Source organism: Zerene cesonia, chromosome 29 (genome assembly GCF_012273895.1).
Source record: "Zerene cesonia ecotype Mississippi chromosome 29, Zerene_cesonia_1.1, whole genome shotgun sequence".
NCBI classification, from domain to species: Eukaryota; Metazoa; Arthropoda; class Insecta; order Lepidoptera; family Pieridae; genus Zerene; species Zerene cesonia.
In genome coordinates, this window is record NC_052130.1 from 4,414,049 (window position 1) to 4,432,514 (window position 18,466).

Consider the following 18,466-nt stretch of genomic DNA (forward strand, 5'->3'; position numbering starts at 1 on the left):
AATGTATTAATTCCAAACTGCCTTATTACGCAACCGTGTCAGCTATAAATTGCATGGGGGAGAGTATAAAGTACTGATTTAGCAAGAAAACGAGATTTGTTGGAATTTTTAACGTATTGTGGGTTGTTAGCTGCTTATGGGAAAAGTTTAGTGCTACCAGTTTGGTAGGGAATTGCGTGGGTGACTTATTAACGAATTTTCGTATAAAGTGTGTTTTGACTTTTTAGAATTCAGTTAAGTTTATTTCTAGTATTATCTCTGTTGCGTAACATCATCTAATATAACCGTGTGGAGTGTCGTGTAAAATATTCTGTAATTGTAGTTTTCGTGATATATGTGGTAGTCGAGCACGCTTCGGCACGAATTGGGCCAGCTCGCACCGGGGAAGTACCACACCCCCACAGAAGACCGGCGTGAAATAGCATTCTGCTGTATTTCGTTCGGTGAGTGGGGGAGCCGGAGGCCCATATCCTTTTCCTTCCCCCTTCCCAGTCCTTTCCTTTATTCCTCTCGCCAAATCTTTCTTAATCCCTTCCTAATTTAAAGTCGGCAATCCATTTGTAGAGGCGTAAGGTCTGTAATCGTCTTTACGCCTCTACAAATGTTCATGGGCGGTGGTAGCGCTTACCATCAGGCGTCCCACCAGCTCCATTGCCGACTGTGACATAAAAAAAAAAAAAAAAAAACACTTACACAATAACAAACAAATAAGTTTATACCATTTAGTCTAATACATGCACTGACGTGACTTATTTCACGCGCCATTTTGCACTAGCTACCATTTTACGAGATCTGTGATACATGTGTGAAATAGATCATTTCAGGAATGATCTATTTCACACAAAAAAAAAACGAGAGTATTTAAAGAATGCCATTTGTGCGCCCTGTCATACTCGTCAATTTGATGAGTCAATTAATTTTGCCAGTTTTTTGAAATGAATAATCATACAGCTATAAATTTATTTGACAACTCTAAAAAAATTGGTAACCCATCCAATATATGGCCTAGCCAATCGTCGCTTAACCTCGACTAATCCACTATCATACAATATTCGCTATGAATTGAGAATCAATGCCATTCTTAGGAACTAAAATTGTTTTCACCGTGAGTAATTGATGAATTTTTCCGGTATTCGACAATCCGTTATTCAAATAGAAATGTATGTACAATTCAAAGAGCAACCCGCTTTTAATCCCGTATTGAAACAATGTACGAGCTGGTTAATTAATTTTTATGGCCCTTTCGTTTTGCATAGTAAAAGAGCCACGTGAAATCGCATTCCCAGATATGTCGGGAACAAATGACTGAAGCTTTTTTTCAGTATAATATCCAAATGGACTTCATAGTATTTTGGTTTCATTATAACGGAGTTCCGATGGCATAATTGTGCATTTTTACTTATCAGTAGACGATAATGGGATGTATATGAAGAATGTGAGAATGTATATGGAGGGGGATGATTATGGAAGTGTTAAAAAACTATAGCTACGGTTGTATATATATATATATATATATTGAGTAATCGTGAAGCTTCGATACCCGAGCGGGTCTATAATTTTCATCATCAGCCCATAAAATATGTTTCAAGTGCATACAGTTTAAAAGTTCAGGCCATAATCCATATAGCCTTCCTCAATAAATGACCTCTGACAATGATCTTCAGACAACATAGCTACTCATAACGCATACTTGGTAGTAAAATCATATAAATGAAAAGGATGATACGCCAAATATTATAATTTTATTTTCACTGCGACAACTATAAGTCCGATTTGGTTTATTCGACGAGTTTCACAGCTTTACCCTTTGGAGATCTCTTGAAACTGGACGTGGAAGAAAACTCGAAACTTTTATTGACTTAAAAAGACTTTTAGTGCTTTTGAATTCAGATCTAATATTTTATGTACCATTCGTTACAAAAAGGATGCTACTGATATACTACTTACTACTTATAGTACTTCCTCATTGGTTTTAAGTAGCATATTATATAACTAGTTAAAATAAAAAAATAATTATAATGAATATTGACACAGATAATTGGCTGAACAACATGAAAATTAAGATAGTCGAATACCAGTATCGAACCTGTATAATATATAAGGAAGATTATGTTAATACATGAACTTCCTTCATTGGATATAATTTTCAGTGAATTTGTTTGAAATTTACCTTTTTTTCATGAACAATAGGGAAGCGCTTGGCTACGATCTCACCGTTGGTAAACGGAGACTTAGGCTTAGATGGAGCGCTTACCTGTTCACCCTTGAAGACCCACAGACCGTACTCTTGTACTCGGGAATGCAAATTCAGAAAGCATATTCGAGTCCCTTGCGGCTCAAATATTTTCTTTGTCATCCTACTAATATTATAAATGCGAAAGTTTGTAAGGATGTGTGTGTATTTGTTGCTCTTTCACGCAAAAACTACTGAACCGATTGCAATGAAATTTGGGACGTAGACAGCTGGACAACTGGAATAACATATAGGCAACTATTTATCCCGATATTCCCACGGGATACGGACTTACGCGGGTGAAACGCAGGGCGCAGCTAGTAATATATATTTTTATGCATTTTAGAAGATAGAAGCACTCCTGATGAGTTTAGAGTATTATTTCGAAAGAGAAGACTAGTTAGATAGTTCTGTCCCGTTTTTGAGTATATTTTTCTCAAAGTTTTTTCACAAAATTTTAATACGTAAGTATGAGTAATAACTGTACATTCTACTCATATATTAAGTATTCTTGCCACATCGGAATTAAGTTTATGGGTGCTAGCGTTTTATTGTACGCAGTTAAATTTTATTAAAAGGTCAAACATATGACAGTCATATTGAGTAATATAATTTGCGTAAAGTAATTAAGGTAATAACGATTAGCGTGTTACATGTAATAACATCTAATGAAATATATGGAATACCAGTTTTCCACCCGCGTAGTCAATAAAAACCAGCATAGCTTAGACCGAAGAAACGACAGACAGACAAACAGACACACAGAGTTATTTTTGTATCTAAAATATTAGTCAGGATTGTAGGGATAGTATGTTTATCATCATCATCATCATGATCATCCCATCTTTCCACTGCAGGTACAAGGGCATCCTATAAAGATTTAGGCTGTAGTGATAACTAAGCTGGCCAGCCAGTGCTAGTTGCCAAATATAATGATGTTTTCCGTTAACGTTTGAGTAGTGGTGATGTACATAGTGTAAAGATTAATTAAAACATCAATCTATTTGCATCACGTTCGCCTGATTTCGACCCTCTCCTTACATTTTGAAGTCCGAGGCCATAACCACTAAGCCACCACTGCCATACTATGTTATTCGAATTTATTATTGACCACTTTATTTATATGAAATCCCGTAACTACCGTTAACTGTTATACCAATACGATTAAACTAAATCCTACTAATATTATAAACGAGAAAGTTTGTAAGACAATGTAGAGATGTTTGTTATTCTTTCACGCGAAAACAGCTCATCGTTTCTATATAAAATTTGGTACAGTGATAGATTATAGTCTGAATTGCATATTGGATTAATTTTACCTGGGTACCACGCAAGTGACGCTGGGGGTTACAGCTAGTACTTAAAACATGATGAAGCGAAGATTTGTTCAATCTTGACTATACTTTAAATGTGTTTTAGAAACTGTCTTTTTCTCAGATTACTGCTCAAACTAAATACGTCATTGTCTTCCAATAAATTGTATGTAAGTCGAACATATGAAATATAACAGTTGCAACTTAAAACGGAATTTCTACAATCCCCTCACCTTTTCTATCGATTGCTGTACGAAATTCAACCATAGTGACATAATTACAATTGAATATGAGCTCTTACAAGAACCCAACTATATCTAATGACCTTACAATGGCGACAATAAGCGGATTTTCGACTGGCGTAGAGTAAAAGCACACAGAATCACTAACAATATTATAAATGCGAAAGTTTGTCTATCTAACTGGTCTTCACGCCTTAAATACTGAACCGATTTGGATGAAATTTGGAACAAATATAATTTGGCGAGATATAGAATAGTTTCTGTACTGAAAATTCGACGGGACCTTGTTTAAATTAATAATAATCGCGATAGTCACTTGCTTAAAATAATATATAAAAAAGACATAACTTTTTAGAGATAATTTTTGGCGAGTAACATGGACTTTATTTTTTAACTCGGGTTTACCCGAGCCTATAGCTATAGCCTTCCTCAATAAGTGGGCTATCTAACACTGAAAGAATTTTTCAAATCGGACCAGCAGTTCCTGAGATTAGTGCGTTCAAACAAATAAACAAACAAACAAACTCTTCAGCATTATAATATTTATGGACGAAATGACAACATTTTTAATAAAATGTAGCAAGTAATAAATATTGGATGCAAAAATCATTTAAAAAAACATGTTTTGTATAAAAACTAGTATGTAGAACGGTTAATAAAATTCTTCTGTATTGTACTGTACTGTAAAAATACGTAATAATAATGCATGTAAATGATATAAATAATAAACTGTTAGTAATTTATGGTATTTTGTATTGGTAAAACAATTTAATTACTATCATAAATAGATGGCCTATTCTGCTTTTTAATAATATCGTTATTTTCTATAAGATCCATCTTTTCTGGGGCGGGAAGTACCATTCAAAATATTAGTATAGGACCAAATAACAAAAATTTTCGATCAAATATAAAAAGAATCAACAAAACCGAAGAATACATTAATCAATTGATTTGAGAACCTCCTCGTTTCTAGGAACGTCGGTTAAAAATACAAGTATGGTAATGCATTTGAATTGAAAACTTACTAGAATATCTCTGAAAAGAATTCATAGTACGTTTGCCTAACTTTAGAATTTCGTCAGTAAACAGCAAATATCATAATTCATAAGATGTAAAGTACGTACGAAAACCCGACAAAAACGGAGTGAGTGTATGTTCCATGTTCAAGTTTTATACTTTTAATTCAAAGTAGATATTTAAAACATAAAACTTAATTGTATATAATATATTGTTGTAATCACGTGAACCTGTTTTCCATTTTTAAACTTTAAGAATTTCCTTTATATTGTTTTGCTTAATTATTATATTATACTAGCTGCACCCGGCAAACGCTGTTTTGCCTTACTCTGAACATATAAAGGTATAAAAAATAGATGTTAGCCGATTCTCAAACATACCAGATATTCACACAAAATTTCATAAGAATCGGTCAAGCCGTTTCGGAGGAGTATGGCAACGAAAACTGTGACACGAGAATTTTATATATTAGACTAGCTGCGCCCCGCGGTTTCACCCGCGTAAGTCCGTATCCCGTAGGAATATCGGGATAAAAAATAGATGTTGGCCGATTCTCAGACCTACCCAATATGCTTACCAAATTTCAGAGGAATCGGTCAAGCCGTTTCGGAGGAGTATGGCAACGAAAACTGTGACACGAGAATTTTATATATTAAGATATTATTTTAACCTATCTATGTCCTAAATTATAATTCTTAAATGTTCTATTGGAGATAATAATACAATATTGTTATTTGTATTATTTGTTCATCAAATAATACTTTGATATTCCTCGTTTTCATAATAGTAGATGGTATTACCTATATTGCATTTGATATTTAAATGTGGATATCTCAAATTATAAGAATGGCATATAAAATTTTATTGAACCACGCTCTTGGTTGGAGCTTTTAAAAACCAGTTCTGCACATTATGTAGAACATATACCGAGTAGTTATGTACTACTCCTTTTTAGCACCACACATTTATCTAATAAAGTTTACCCTTTTCTAACTGAATACGTGAAAAAAGGAGGTTCTCTATTTTGCTTCATGTGTTTGGCTTTTGATGATAAATAAACATAAGTAAACTATTCCTTACAATATTCCTTTGAATCTTTAACGATGTAAAACTCTCTTACATGTTTAGAAGAAATATCACTTAATTACAAGAAATGTTCAGTAAACCAAACCGACTTACCATATCATCATAAAATGGCATCAGGATGCCTAACAATCTCTTGATATGATAATAGCATAATGTCCAATTCAGATCACCACCGTTGCATACATTCACTCCGAATAAACCATTTCTATTTGTCAATGAGCTTCCTTGAGCACCTATTTTGCCAAATCACACTAAAAACAAAAAAAAGTACACTCAAAACTTTAACAGTCAGCACCGGCCACATAAAAAATAAATAAATTAAGAACTAAGAGTTTTAAAAATCGAATAGTCGGATAAGTTTCGTAACATTTAAGGGGAAGATAAACAAGCGTCCATTCACGACGGCAGCTGAAACAAGACTGAAGCTGAATTATTAACCGTGCCGACTAGCAATGTACATCTCATGAGCAGGCCACTTATCTGGAAACTGAACATTTTATCGCGTTGATAAACAGTTGTAACAATATTTTGTATTGCTGAAATATAATTTTTATTGGGTTGTTCGTTCTTTCGATCCATTTTTGAAGTGAAACTTCTTTAGAATCGTTGTGATTTCAAACCTGATGCAACGGAAAAACGACAGGTAAGAGACACAAATACAAAAATGTGTAGAATGAAGCCGACAAAGAATGAGACAGAAATATACATACTATTTTATTCATTCTTTTGTCGATTTACTGAAGTTTCACTTCTATCATGTGTGAATCGCACACACACCTTTTTTTCACAGAGGAATATGGTTAGACTTCTAGAATAAAAATTTTATAAGCCATGTGTTTGTTTATTTTTTGAAAGTTTAATGCTTAAATCCTGTGTAGTGTATCAATATAATTACTTTGCTTGAAGCTGATTTAAAAATGGGTCACCCATTCAATTTATGAGCGTACCAACTGTTACGTTACTTCCATTTTTATTATTTGTTCTTATAGCGGCAACATAAATAGATTCTCTATCAAACTATTATTTCTTGAGAACTGATCATTTATCTCATGAAGCGTAATTTTAGTTATCAGACAGCAGACAGACAGACGGATAGACAAAAAGGCACACAGATATATAGATAGACGGACAGGAAGACAGACACGCAGGCGGACAGCGAAGTCATCGTAAAAGCGTCCCGTTCTGCCCTTTGGGTACGGAACCCTCTAAATAGATTGCAATGTAATCTGAGGCCTGAAGCATTCAAACGAAAAACCAGAGGCTGTCAGCCATGCCAGCTCAAAATCAGTTTACGATCGCTTAATGGAATTCGCCACAATGCTCCTTGTGATTGAAGTGATACCCTTATCTAGTGGCAGCCAGTAAGGACAGGACGTATGTGATTTATAACCGATGTTCCTAAAAAACAAAGATAGTTGCATGTTTTTTGTGTTACCTCTACTGTGTCTGACACATAGCATGATTATTCTTTTATTCAGACATGAATAGTTTCGTCACGTTGCTTTAATGTAACCTTTATAATATTCTTTGAATATGATTCCGGATATCACCTTAAGTAGCTTTCAACATATTATTTAAGAACCATAAAGCACTTGCAATAGTTACCAACGTTAATTTCAACACCAACAACAATTTAGTTCAACAACAACAGTTTAGTTAGTGACATGGCATACATACACAAAGTCTTTATAACTATAACTAGCTTTCCACCTCTTTTTCTTTGCTATTTGAAGACGTATGGTAGTATGACATTTTTACGACTTAAAATTCGTATCTTTTTTTTTATTGACTCGATATAAATTTATTTGAACTAAAAGCCTGCTTGGAAAGCTATTCCATTTTTAAAGATCCACCCAATGGCAGCTTATTTAATTATTTATTCGCGAATTTATTTTTATTTATCCCCCGTTATGTTGACAGCCAGTTTAAATGTTTTGTTTTTTTTTTTCAAATAAAATGTAGCTTATATATGTTAAACTTAATATTGTCCCGTCACCATACAATTTTGTGACAGAGACAAATAAAACAAACAGAAAATACCCCACTGTTTTGAGGTCTATCAAAGTACTATATTACATAGCAATTACACTTTAAAAAGAGATTTCAAGTACGGATTTGGTATGATTACTATTTTATTATATCGATCCCTTCCCATTTTCCAAGTAATTCACAAGTGACACAGCCCGTTTAAACCATAGTGTCTAAGCAAATTGAGGCAGATACTGTCACATATCATAAACAATCCCTGAATATGTGGTTTCAACAACGCTGACTTGTCAGTGATGAATGCGGCAATAAAATGTTAGGGGTAAACTTTCCATCACGGAAATTTCGACCTTAACGCTTGGAAATAAGGTATGGTTTTAACGACGGATTATAATGACGCATGCGGAAATAAGTTACCATAGCCATAAAACACAAAAATGTCGATGGCATTTTTTTTATTCAAAAAAGCAATTTCTTTCAGTGTGGGTTTCCTCAGTATTTGCTTCGTTGGCTCTTTGTTTCAACTCGCTAAGTGGCATGAAGTAAATGCCCTCCCTATGCTATCCCATGCAATATGCATGTCGATCCTTAAAGATGTAGAAACCATAACTGTAGATGATTTTAATATCGTCCTTGTACGTTCGAGGTTAGTATATTTTTGAAAAACATACCACCGATAGGTACTTTTGTAGGGAACGGGAACGATTTGGGGAAAACCCGGGACAGTTTTCTGGATTTTTCCTTTGACTACACCGGGGAAACTACGGGAGAACAACTAGTGTTATAATACTAGTAATAATATGTCGTTGTTTGTATTAATTAGACATTCGATTAACTATATTAAAAGAAAATATGATTGTACAAACAAATGTGCCTATTTAATGTCACCAGCACCAATAAAATATCTTACTAACATAGTATCATTTTACAAAGTTCAGTCAGTTTTATATTATATTTTATTGTGAGTTTCGTATCAGATTTACTACTCTATTTATTTACATTGTACCTATAGTGTACAATACTCGAAAAATACTCATAAAGCCCTTGCTGGATCTTTTTTATGAGTAATAAGGGGTATTTCATAAACATTAACTCGTTTCACTTTATTAAAACCCCTCAAAATTAAAGTCTGACTACGCCCTTGCTGGTGGCTCAGTAGTGAGGACCTCGGACTTAAAATTGATGAGTCGGGGGTTCGAAACCAGGATAGCGTAAGGGAAATAAACATTGGTATTTTAATATTATCTGCACATGTGAAAAAGATAACATCACCACACAGGTTCAACGACGTGTGACATCTGCCAAACCGCGCTTGACCAGCATGGTGGATTATAACCTATACCCTCATAGGACGCCTATGTCCCAGCAGTGGGAACATATGGGCTGATGATTATGATGACGCCCTTGTTAGGCAATAATGATAATGTTCCGTAGTTAAAATTCCTTTCATATAAATTATTATTTTAATTATTATGAATTAATTTAACTCCAACGATAACTTCCCAGAAACTCGTTTAATTTTGAATTCCACGAAACATTATTGGAAACGCTAAAAGAAATGTGGATGGAAATTAATTATTTGCAGCATACAACCTTTGAAATTGTGGATCAATTAAGCCTGATTATAAAATACCGAGAATAATTACAGAGCCTTGACATAATGTTGACTTAATACGACCTAAAATAAATGTGATATGGAAATTTTCTAAGCCTACTAATATTATAAATGCGAAAGTTTGTAAAGATGTATGTGTGTTTGTTGCTCTTGCACCCAAAAACTACTGAACCGATTGCAATGAAATTTGTTACGTATACAGCTGGATAACTGGAATAACATATAGGCAACATTTTATCTTACTTACGCTTGTGAAACCGCGGGACGCAGCTAGTAATCAATAATTACAAAACCATAGACCATAGACGACTGAAGAACGATGGATTAAGGATACTTCTGTTGTTTCTGTACCCGATTTCATTTGCCTATGTCTCCAATATCCTTCATACGTTGAATATGTCTTGAGATATAAATTAATGTTAGTTATATTTAATTAGTAAATTTGTTTTTTAATCATCTTATGTTTAACACATTCTAGTTTGGAAACTATTACTTTATATTATTAACAATGGACTTCTATACAAATTTTTAAACAATAACATTAAAACATTCTCTCACTAATTAGATCACCATAACTGAATATAAATTATTCACAGCTTAATTGAAGATGTCTATAAACGTTCAGATAACGTTAAAACATTCCTGCTATAAAATTGTAAGCGATACGGAAATTTACTTTAGTTTGCGTTCTGAAAATTGTATTTATGTATTCATTCATAATATCGTTATGATATACTAGCTGCGACCCGCGGTTTCACCCGCGTAAGTCCGTATCCTGTAAGGAATATCGGGATAAAAAGTTTCCTATACGTTATTCCAGTTGTCCTGCTGTCTATGTACCAAATTTCATTGCAATCGGTTCTGTAGTTTTTGCGTGAAAGAGCAACAAACACACACACATCCTTACAAACTTTCGCATTTATAATAAGGAGGAAGGAAGTAGCAAGAATATTAGTAGGATAGGATTGACCTTCCACCCATGGATTTGTCTGCATATTTATAGGAAAAGATGAGAGAAGAAGAGAAAGAGTCTCGTGGTTTCTTTCGCATATCTCCGATTCTGTCGGATTTCGACCATGGTTGTACTATCTAACTATTATAATATGGTATGAACGAAATGAAAAATATTTTTAGAAATAGCGATTAAAAATACATTTTGTAAGTTTATTTCAGAGTCAATTTTCTAGGGTACTCGTTAGTAATTGGATACTGTTATTGTTTACATAAAAAATGGCTGTTGACAGCTTATCGCGATCTCTTGGGGGATCGGAAAGTATCCAAATAAGACTAACTACTGAAATTTACAAGAAAACTTGGACTTTTCGACTGTATCTTAATACTAGCATTTACCCGCGGCTTCGCAAGGGTTTATTTTGGAGTAGTGCAATAGATTGCGTAGTTATATATTAGTTTATACATATGATCATAGGGTACGACAGAGAAAGCGACTTTCTTTTATATTGACCATTTAAAACTTCATGTATCCATCACAAATAATTACAATTGGTTTAGCAGTAATTTTTGCATTTATAATTTTGGTTTAAATAATTTAATAAAATTTGTTTGTTATCGTCTTTATAAAATTCATAAGTCACTTCATGAGTTTTTCTTTTAACCGACGTTACCAAAAACGAAAAACGTTCTAAATTCGATTGTTTTTTTATTTTATTTTGTAATCCGATAATTCCAAAGGTTATCAACCGATGGGCGTGATTCTATTTTTGCTTTGATAGGAAATAGTTGCTTTAGTTCAATTTTAGAATGTGGAGTGGTAATCAGGGTTGTCGGTGACATTTTCTATAGAAAATTTAGTTACTTTTATATTTTCCTTGATATTCTTTTAACGATTTCTACTTAAATCTCTCTATATATATACAAAAGAAAGCGGTGTTAGTTACACTTCTTATAACTCAAGAACGGATTAACCGATTTGGTTGGAAATTTGTGCAGAGATAGCTTATAACCCGGACACGGACATAGGAAAGTTTTTATTCTGGAGATCCCATGGGAACGGGAGCATGCGAGGAAAACCCCGGGTCTATCTTTGATGCGACTACGCGTGCAAAGCCGCTTACGGAAAGCTGATTTCCTATATATGAACATCTGCTATGGCAAATAAAAATAACTGTTTTTTATAATTTATGGAACGAATAAAATCAATTTTTCAATGTAATACTCTAGTCTTCTTCATCTTCGATTAGCATTTCTCCCTTTTAAAAACTCTCCAATCTGAAACAAAAAGCTTTTATTACATTTTGGACCTTTAATATATCCTTCAATATAACTTTAATATGTCCGTATGTCGCAAAAATTTATTTTCTTACCCCAACGCAAAAAGTTATGTTGCTAAAAGTTTGACGTCAATGTCTGTGTGTGAGTGTGTCCGTCCGTCGCATCAAACATCTTAAATGATTCTGATAATTTTTATTTTTCATTTTTCATCCAAAGTGCGCTTGCGTTGGCTTATATACCTATGCAATTTATTATAAACAATAGTATTCTAATAGATAAGCCCTTTCGTTTTATATCCATGAATATGTGGCTATTTATGATTTCTATTGAATATCGATACGAACACTCCCGACACCTCACAAAAAAACTCATCTAAAGTCAGTTTGGTCGCGAGATACAAACTAGCACACTTACAAACAGACAAGTCAAACTAAATAACAACTCTCCATTTTATCGTCGGGGGTTAAAAAATTTGTGAATTCACCATATAAGCTACATTGTTCATGTTGCCATTAAACTAAACTGTAACACACTAAAAATAAATACTAAAACTCAAAGACTCATTTAAAATGTACATAGTACATTTAAACTTTATACGCCGCCCATAAATAATGTTTTGACGTTTCAAAAGTATTATTTGCGACATGAAAATGCGCCGCTGTATACCATCCTAACTTCTGTACGATCTGTCTTGAGAAACAGTATTTTACAATCACAAGGGAGCAGTATATTACGTGTATTGCTATTTTATTATCGTTTAGAAATTGAGTCGAGGCATTGCAACGTGAAGCTTCATACATTATATTATGGATAACGGGTTTACTGATGGTTTTTGGATCATGTTTAGTTTCAATGATTGTTTAACTAGCATATTAACAACATAAAGAAATCAAAATGAAACATTAATTTATTCAGCTAGACTTCATTTAGAAGTGTTTATGACAAAATAATAATAACCTATTTGTACTGCTACCGTGATTTAAGCTATAAGGTTAGGTTAAGTGTTTGATTTATAAACAAATTTGAATTTGAATAATTTACCACCCCGTCGGAAATAGAGAAAACCGGCATGAAACTCTGTAGTTGCTCTTTTAAAATCATATCAATGTGGATTACGATGGATCACCTCATCCCAGAATTTAATTAATCCTCTCTCTCCCAACTAATACATATCGAACAACATTATTAAATTAAGTCCCACCAAATCTTTTGATACTATCAGAAATTTCGTTATACAAGCGAATTCCTTGTACCAAGAAATAGAAAAAACGGAAAAACAAGGAAAACCTAACGCAATGGGGTAGTGCATTGCATTAGGTTTTCCTAATACGATTTTAATTGAACCGCCAAACCCAAAAACTTTTTAATTCTGTATGAATACGCACAACATATTCTGATTCAGCCGAGAATAAAACCTATAGTATACAATATTAACAGCTATTTACCAAAAATGGCTTCATTGCGGTAATTTCGTTGAATTTAATCTTTAAATAGGGGTGATCAATAAAGCCTATTTGCTTACTCCCGAATGGTATACGGAAATGTGGGTGGGGAACAATATGGGTCAAGTAAACAATTATCAACCGACTTCGAAATATGTGGAGGCTTTCAGCTGAATTTTTTGCGTTTCTTACCATAACTCTTTAATGGATCAACTGATTTATACGATTGTTTTTTTTTTTATTTGAAAGCTGCCTCCCACGTGTACCCGCATGTACCCGTACCCGTTTAAATATTGTCTAGTTTCGATAATTTGTAAGAGGTTTTTTGTTAAAAATAATTATGTAAATAATTATAAATTTAAGCCTTTCAGAGTATCCACATAAATTTTAAACGCATTTCTTACAGCTTATTTCGGTATTTTATTGTAGTCTATTAATGCATATATTTATTGGTATTTAGAATTAAATAAAAATTGAAACTTGTGTTTTATTAACGACATTTTTACACATTTAGCAGTTAATTGCAAGTTAGAATTTATTTAACGTAGAAATGCTAGAGCCATTAGTAAGATAGACACATTAAAAACTTTTTTTAAAAACCTCATTACAATCAAAGAACAGTATGTTCCATGTCGTTGGAATAAGTCGAAATATGATATGATATCATAATAATATCGATTTGATTTATAGAATATATAAAAGATAAGGAAAAATCTTAAATCTCAGTTACAACATGCCCATAAATGAAAAAAAAAACATATAATTTTTTTTCAGATGCGTGTTAAATGAATTTCTGTACTTTAATAGATATTTAAATATGTTTTTTTCCACGCTTCGTTCATTTATGACGGTGTAAATTGACACAATGTCACAGCGAGTCAATTATGTAAATATGGTAGGGATATTATAAAAAATTAAGTGCTTAGTTCTTATATTTCTGATAAGAGATGTATCTCTTTAAATACTTTAACACAATTAATTTTTAGTTTTATAGCATTGAAATGCTTTATAAATGAGAAATTTTGAAAGAATAGAAAAATAGATAAATTGAAAAATCAATTTATTTCCTGCACGTCCGCCCGGTATGGAAACCCGACTCATCGATTTTGAAGTCCGAGGTTCTCATCACTGAGCCACCACTGCTAAATTAATAGTTAAATAGAAAAAAATAATCATATCAAAATTAATTGAACCAGTATGCAATCAAATCAGTGACAGAAACTAAGATATTTTTACATTTCCATATTTAAAAATCACGAATCATATATGTCTAATTATGTATACTAAAATTGTACAAATATATGAAGAACAAAACCGCATTTTCAATTTAAATCGGTTAATTGTTATTATAAAGATATGCTCATCCACAGATAAAAAATCTTTAAGCAGAAAATACGAAACTTAAAAGAGAAGAGAGGCTGCACTGGGTTCAGACGATATAATCTTTATTTCTTATTCATCGCAACGAGAAACGCTCGGAAAAATCTTTGCTTGAATAATGGAATTTTGCTTAGACAGTGAAATTTCCGTATTTTGTTTATTATTTTGTATTTATATTTATGATTTAATATTTTGGAAAGAGCTATCTAAAGGTTTAAGGTTGTATAAAGTTACGTTATATAATAATAATCATATTTAATACAATAGAAAATTATTACAATACGTATGTGTGTGTGTGTGCGTGTAAGTATGTGTGATGTTTCAGAATTTCATTGAATTCTGTTGTAGATTACAGACTAGACATTCAAAGATTCATTTACGTTTCAATGGGCATAGAAAATTTTAGGAAAATCTGAATTAATGTGCTTTACTATGTGTTCTCCTTCGTGCATAAGGTCTTAATTTGGATTTTAATTATAATTATACGATTTTTTTATTATTATATCACAATTATTATTATAACATTATATGCACACTAATTTTAAGTTGCTTTAATCTGTCTTGTATCGACTCAAATCGAATCAGTGGGTTTATAACCCATGGGCGTGATTCTTTTTGTCTTCGATAGGAAATGTATTTTCATTTGGTCCCTTTTAGAATATAGAGTAGGACGGTATACCCCAGGGACGACAATGTCCTTTTCGTAGAAAATTATTATTTCTATAAAATTAATAAACCATAAATTCGATTATCTGTGCATTTTGAATTGAGCTAGCGATAAAAATCGGTAAAAATTAATAACAAATAATTAATGTAGATATTAAATACGATAATTTGTGCATACATTCGAACGTTATTAATGTAAGTCGTTTCATTTTCCTTTGTTATATTGACAGCCTCGTTCATGCGAAAAAGTAATATGGTGCTTATTTTTTTTTAACAGAAATGAAAAACAGTTCAAACTTATCCTTCTTTCCTACTGACGTTATTAATGTGACAGTAACAGAGCCTGTCCACCTGAAATTTAGAGTAGATATAGTTTCGAGATCTGAGAAAGGATAAATGATGGTTCTCCTGAAAGTTTTCAAGGAGTTTTCTCCTGGAAATTCCATGGAAACTGAAACAGTTCGGGAAATGTCTCATGACTTATATAGAGACATTTTGCATTGCTACGCAAGCGAAACGTGGGCGCAAAGCTAGTAACAAAAGTGTAGGATGTTTCCTAATGGTGTCTCCATTCTCCGGGAAGTTCATTCACAAAATGACAAAAGCAGTCTTTGTTCCATATAAATTACTAGCTGCGCCCCGCGGTTTTACCCGTGTAAGTCCGTATCCTGTAGGAATATTGGGACAAATAGTTGCCTATATGTTATTCCAGTTGTCCAACTGTCTAAGTACCAAATTTTTTTGCAATCGGTTCAGCAGTTTTTGCGTGAAAGAGCAACAAACACACACACATTCTTACAAACTTTCGCATTTATAATATTAGTCGGAAGTAGGATGTCATTTTATAAAGCTAATTTGTTATAATTAAACTACGAGTTGAAGAAACAATCTCACTCCGCCAAGTATTGCAGTTTTCGTATTGCATTTCGCAATAGTTTGCGAAGTTCCTGTATTCGCCGCCGTAACTCCTCCCGCAGATTTCTTGAGCTCTGTAATATCGATGTATATTTGAAGCTAGGTATTTATTTAAAACCAAATTAATCGAGTATTTTCCCCGGCTTCCTACTTATAGTGATATGATGCAATAGATACGTTCTAAGATAAATATCTCTTTCAAAAATAGTACGACGTTCTTGGAAGGGAAGTACCACTCTAGATTCTAAAATGGGATCAATGACAAAAATTAATTATGAATAAAAAACATCAATCCTTTGAAAATGTCTGTAAATTACTTGTGTACTGTAAATAAAAAATAAAAATTAACCCATGTAGTAATCGAAAGAGAAAAATAATTTTGAAGTCACTATGAGAACCATCTTTGTTTTTGGGAACTTCTTCGGCTATGTTATTGTTATATAATGTATGTTCGATATAATTTTATTTTGCGTTTACTATTTAATAGCTCCGTGAGTTTGACCGATTGAGGTACTCTTTTGTAGAATATAATTATATAGAATCACCGTAATTTCCATTGTGTTTGATTCCTAACATAATTTTAATGTAACATAATTATATAATGTTTGAATTTCATATAATACTTACTTGTAGCCAGCTGGACAGTTCTCAAGGAAATTCTTACATCCTTTTACGAAGAAGTCAGTTGCCCAGAACACGGTGTCCCTCGGGTATTTGAGTTGGGGCTTTCTATATTTTGCAAAAACAAACGTGGCTGACATCAAGAGGAATATAACTGAAAATATGTTCAAAATATAATATTCTTATTAAGAAATTAAAGACTTTTTAACGGATGATTTATTCATTATATTATTTAACCCGACGTTTCGAACATATTACAGCGAGCGTGGTCTCAGGGAGACAAAAAGATGTTAAAAGTTTTTAATTTCCCAATGTATAATACTCACATAAAATCAAACACAAGAAAATAAAATATTCTTATTGTTAAAATTAGGCCAATTTTAATTGCGGTAGGGAGGTTCCAGCTTTTGAATAGGAAAGAAACATCAACATCGGGTCAACCAGTCGAAAGAAAACCCGTGAGATCGCCAGCTTAAAACTATTCCATGTCCTTTCTAAGTCTCAGGATTACCTTCGTACATAATTTCCATAAAATCAGTTCAGGCGCTTAGGCGTGAAAAACAGACGGACAGAGAGATAGACAGGTTACATTCACATTTATAATATTATTTAGTTATATATTTGAGCATCGTACTAAACTACGCTATAGGAAATAAGTTAAAGTTTACTACTCAACGGACATTAATATTATTATAATGGAATTCCTATATTTTAAACAAACAAAATACTTGATTCTCAATTAATATTCATAAATCAATATTGATAAAATTACATCCTAATATATTTGAATTATTCATGATATACGATATTGTCTTATCAAATTAGATGCCCTGTTTAATACAATTTAACTATCTGTACTTATGAAACATAAAGGAATAAACATGATTTTAGTTATAGTCTAAGATCCGGCCGCGTGATTTATACGTTCATATGTTTGTTTAATAATATATAATTTTTATCAATATTTATAACTAAACCAATGCCGATCCGCAAAGGTGCCCATCCAAATTTGGCCGCAATTAATTTCAATTAAAATGTAATTAATTATTTATTTTTGAACTATTACGTTCACTTGTAATTGTTAAAAGATATATTTCATTAGAAAGATATTTACCTGAGATACCGAAAAAGTTCAAGGTGCCATCTCTCACTTGGCCGCAACCTAATGTCAGCCAGGTGTAAACAGGTATACTTTTGTGAAATATATACGTTCATAATGTATTATCATGTGATACATACCAAATCGAAGATTAATTTTTTCTCTACATGATGAGATATAGGTGCCTATGCAAAAATGCCCGCAAATAGTGGTTGCCAGCGATTAAAGATAAATAAAAGCGAGAGAAACTTACGATAAACACCGTTTGTCAAATAAAGATAGAGCATGCCAGCTGCTTGTCATTTTTATGCTACTGCGCATGCGTCTATAGATAAGGTGCTCAACTAGTACCTCGGGTATTTGCTTGGAGTTTAAAATTCTCCAAAAATTGAGCAGTAAAAATAATATGTCATAATAATAAAAAAAAAAAAGAGTAGTAGTAGTAGTATTGAATAGAAATTTTTATGACAATTTTTATAAGGACCGAAAATAAACGAAAATTAATATTGTTAAAAATTGTAAAAAAAAAATCGATTTATCGCCCCTATATACTAAATTTCATGAAAATCGTTGGAGCCGATTCCGATTATATATATATATATATATACAAATACAAGAA

The 18,466-nt window shown here is 32.7% G+C and overlaps 1 protein-coding gene across 1 annotated transcript in view; it reads right to left on the reverse strand.

The window, feature by feature from the left end:
• The window catches only part of LOC119837950 (neuropeptide F receptor), a 49,565-nt gene extending 43,260 nt beyond the window's left edge, over window positions 1–6,305 (reverse strand). The window contains exon 1 of the mRNA XM_038363745.1: window positions 5,985–6,305. Within this exon, the coding sequence (XP_038219673.1) occupies window positions 5,985–6,005 (21 nt within the window). The 5' untranslated portion in view covers window positions 6,006–6,305. The remainder of the gene's footprint in view (window positions 1–5,984) is intronic.
• Between the last annotated feature and the right edge of the window lie 12,161 nt (window positions 6,306–18,466).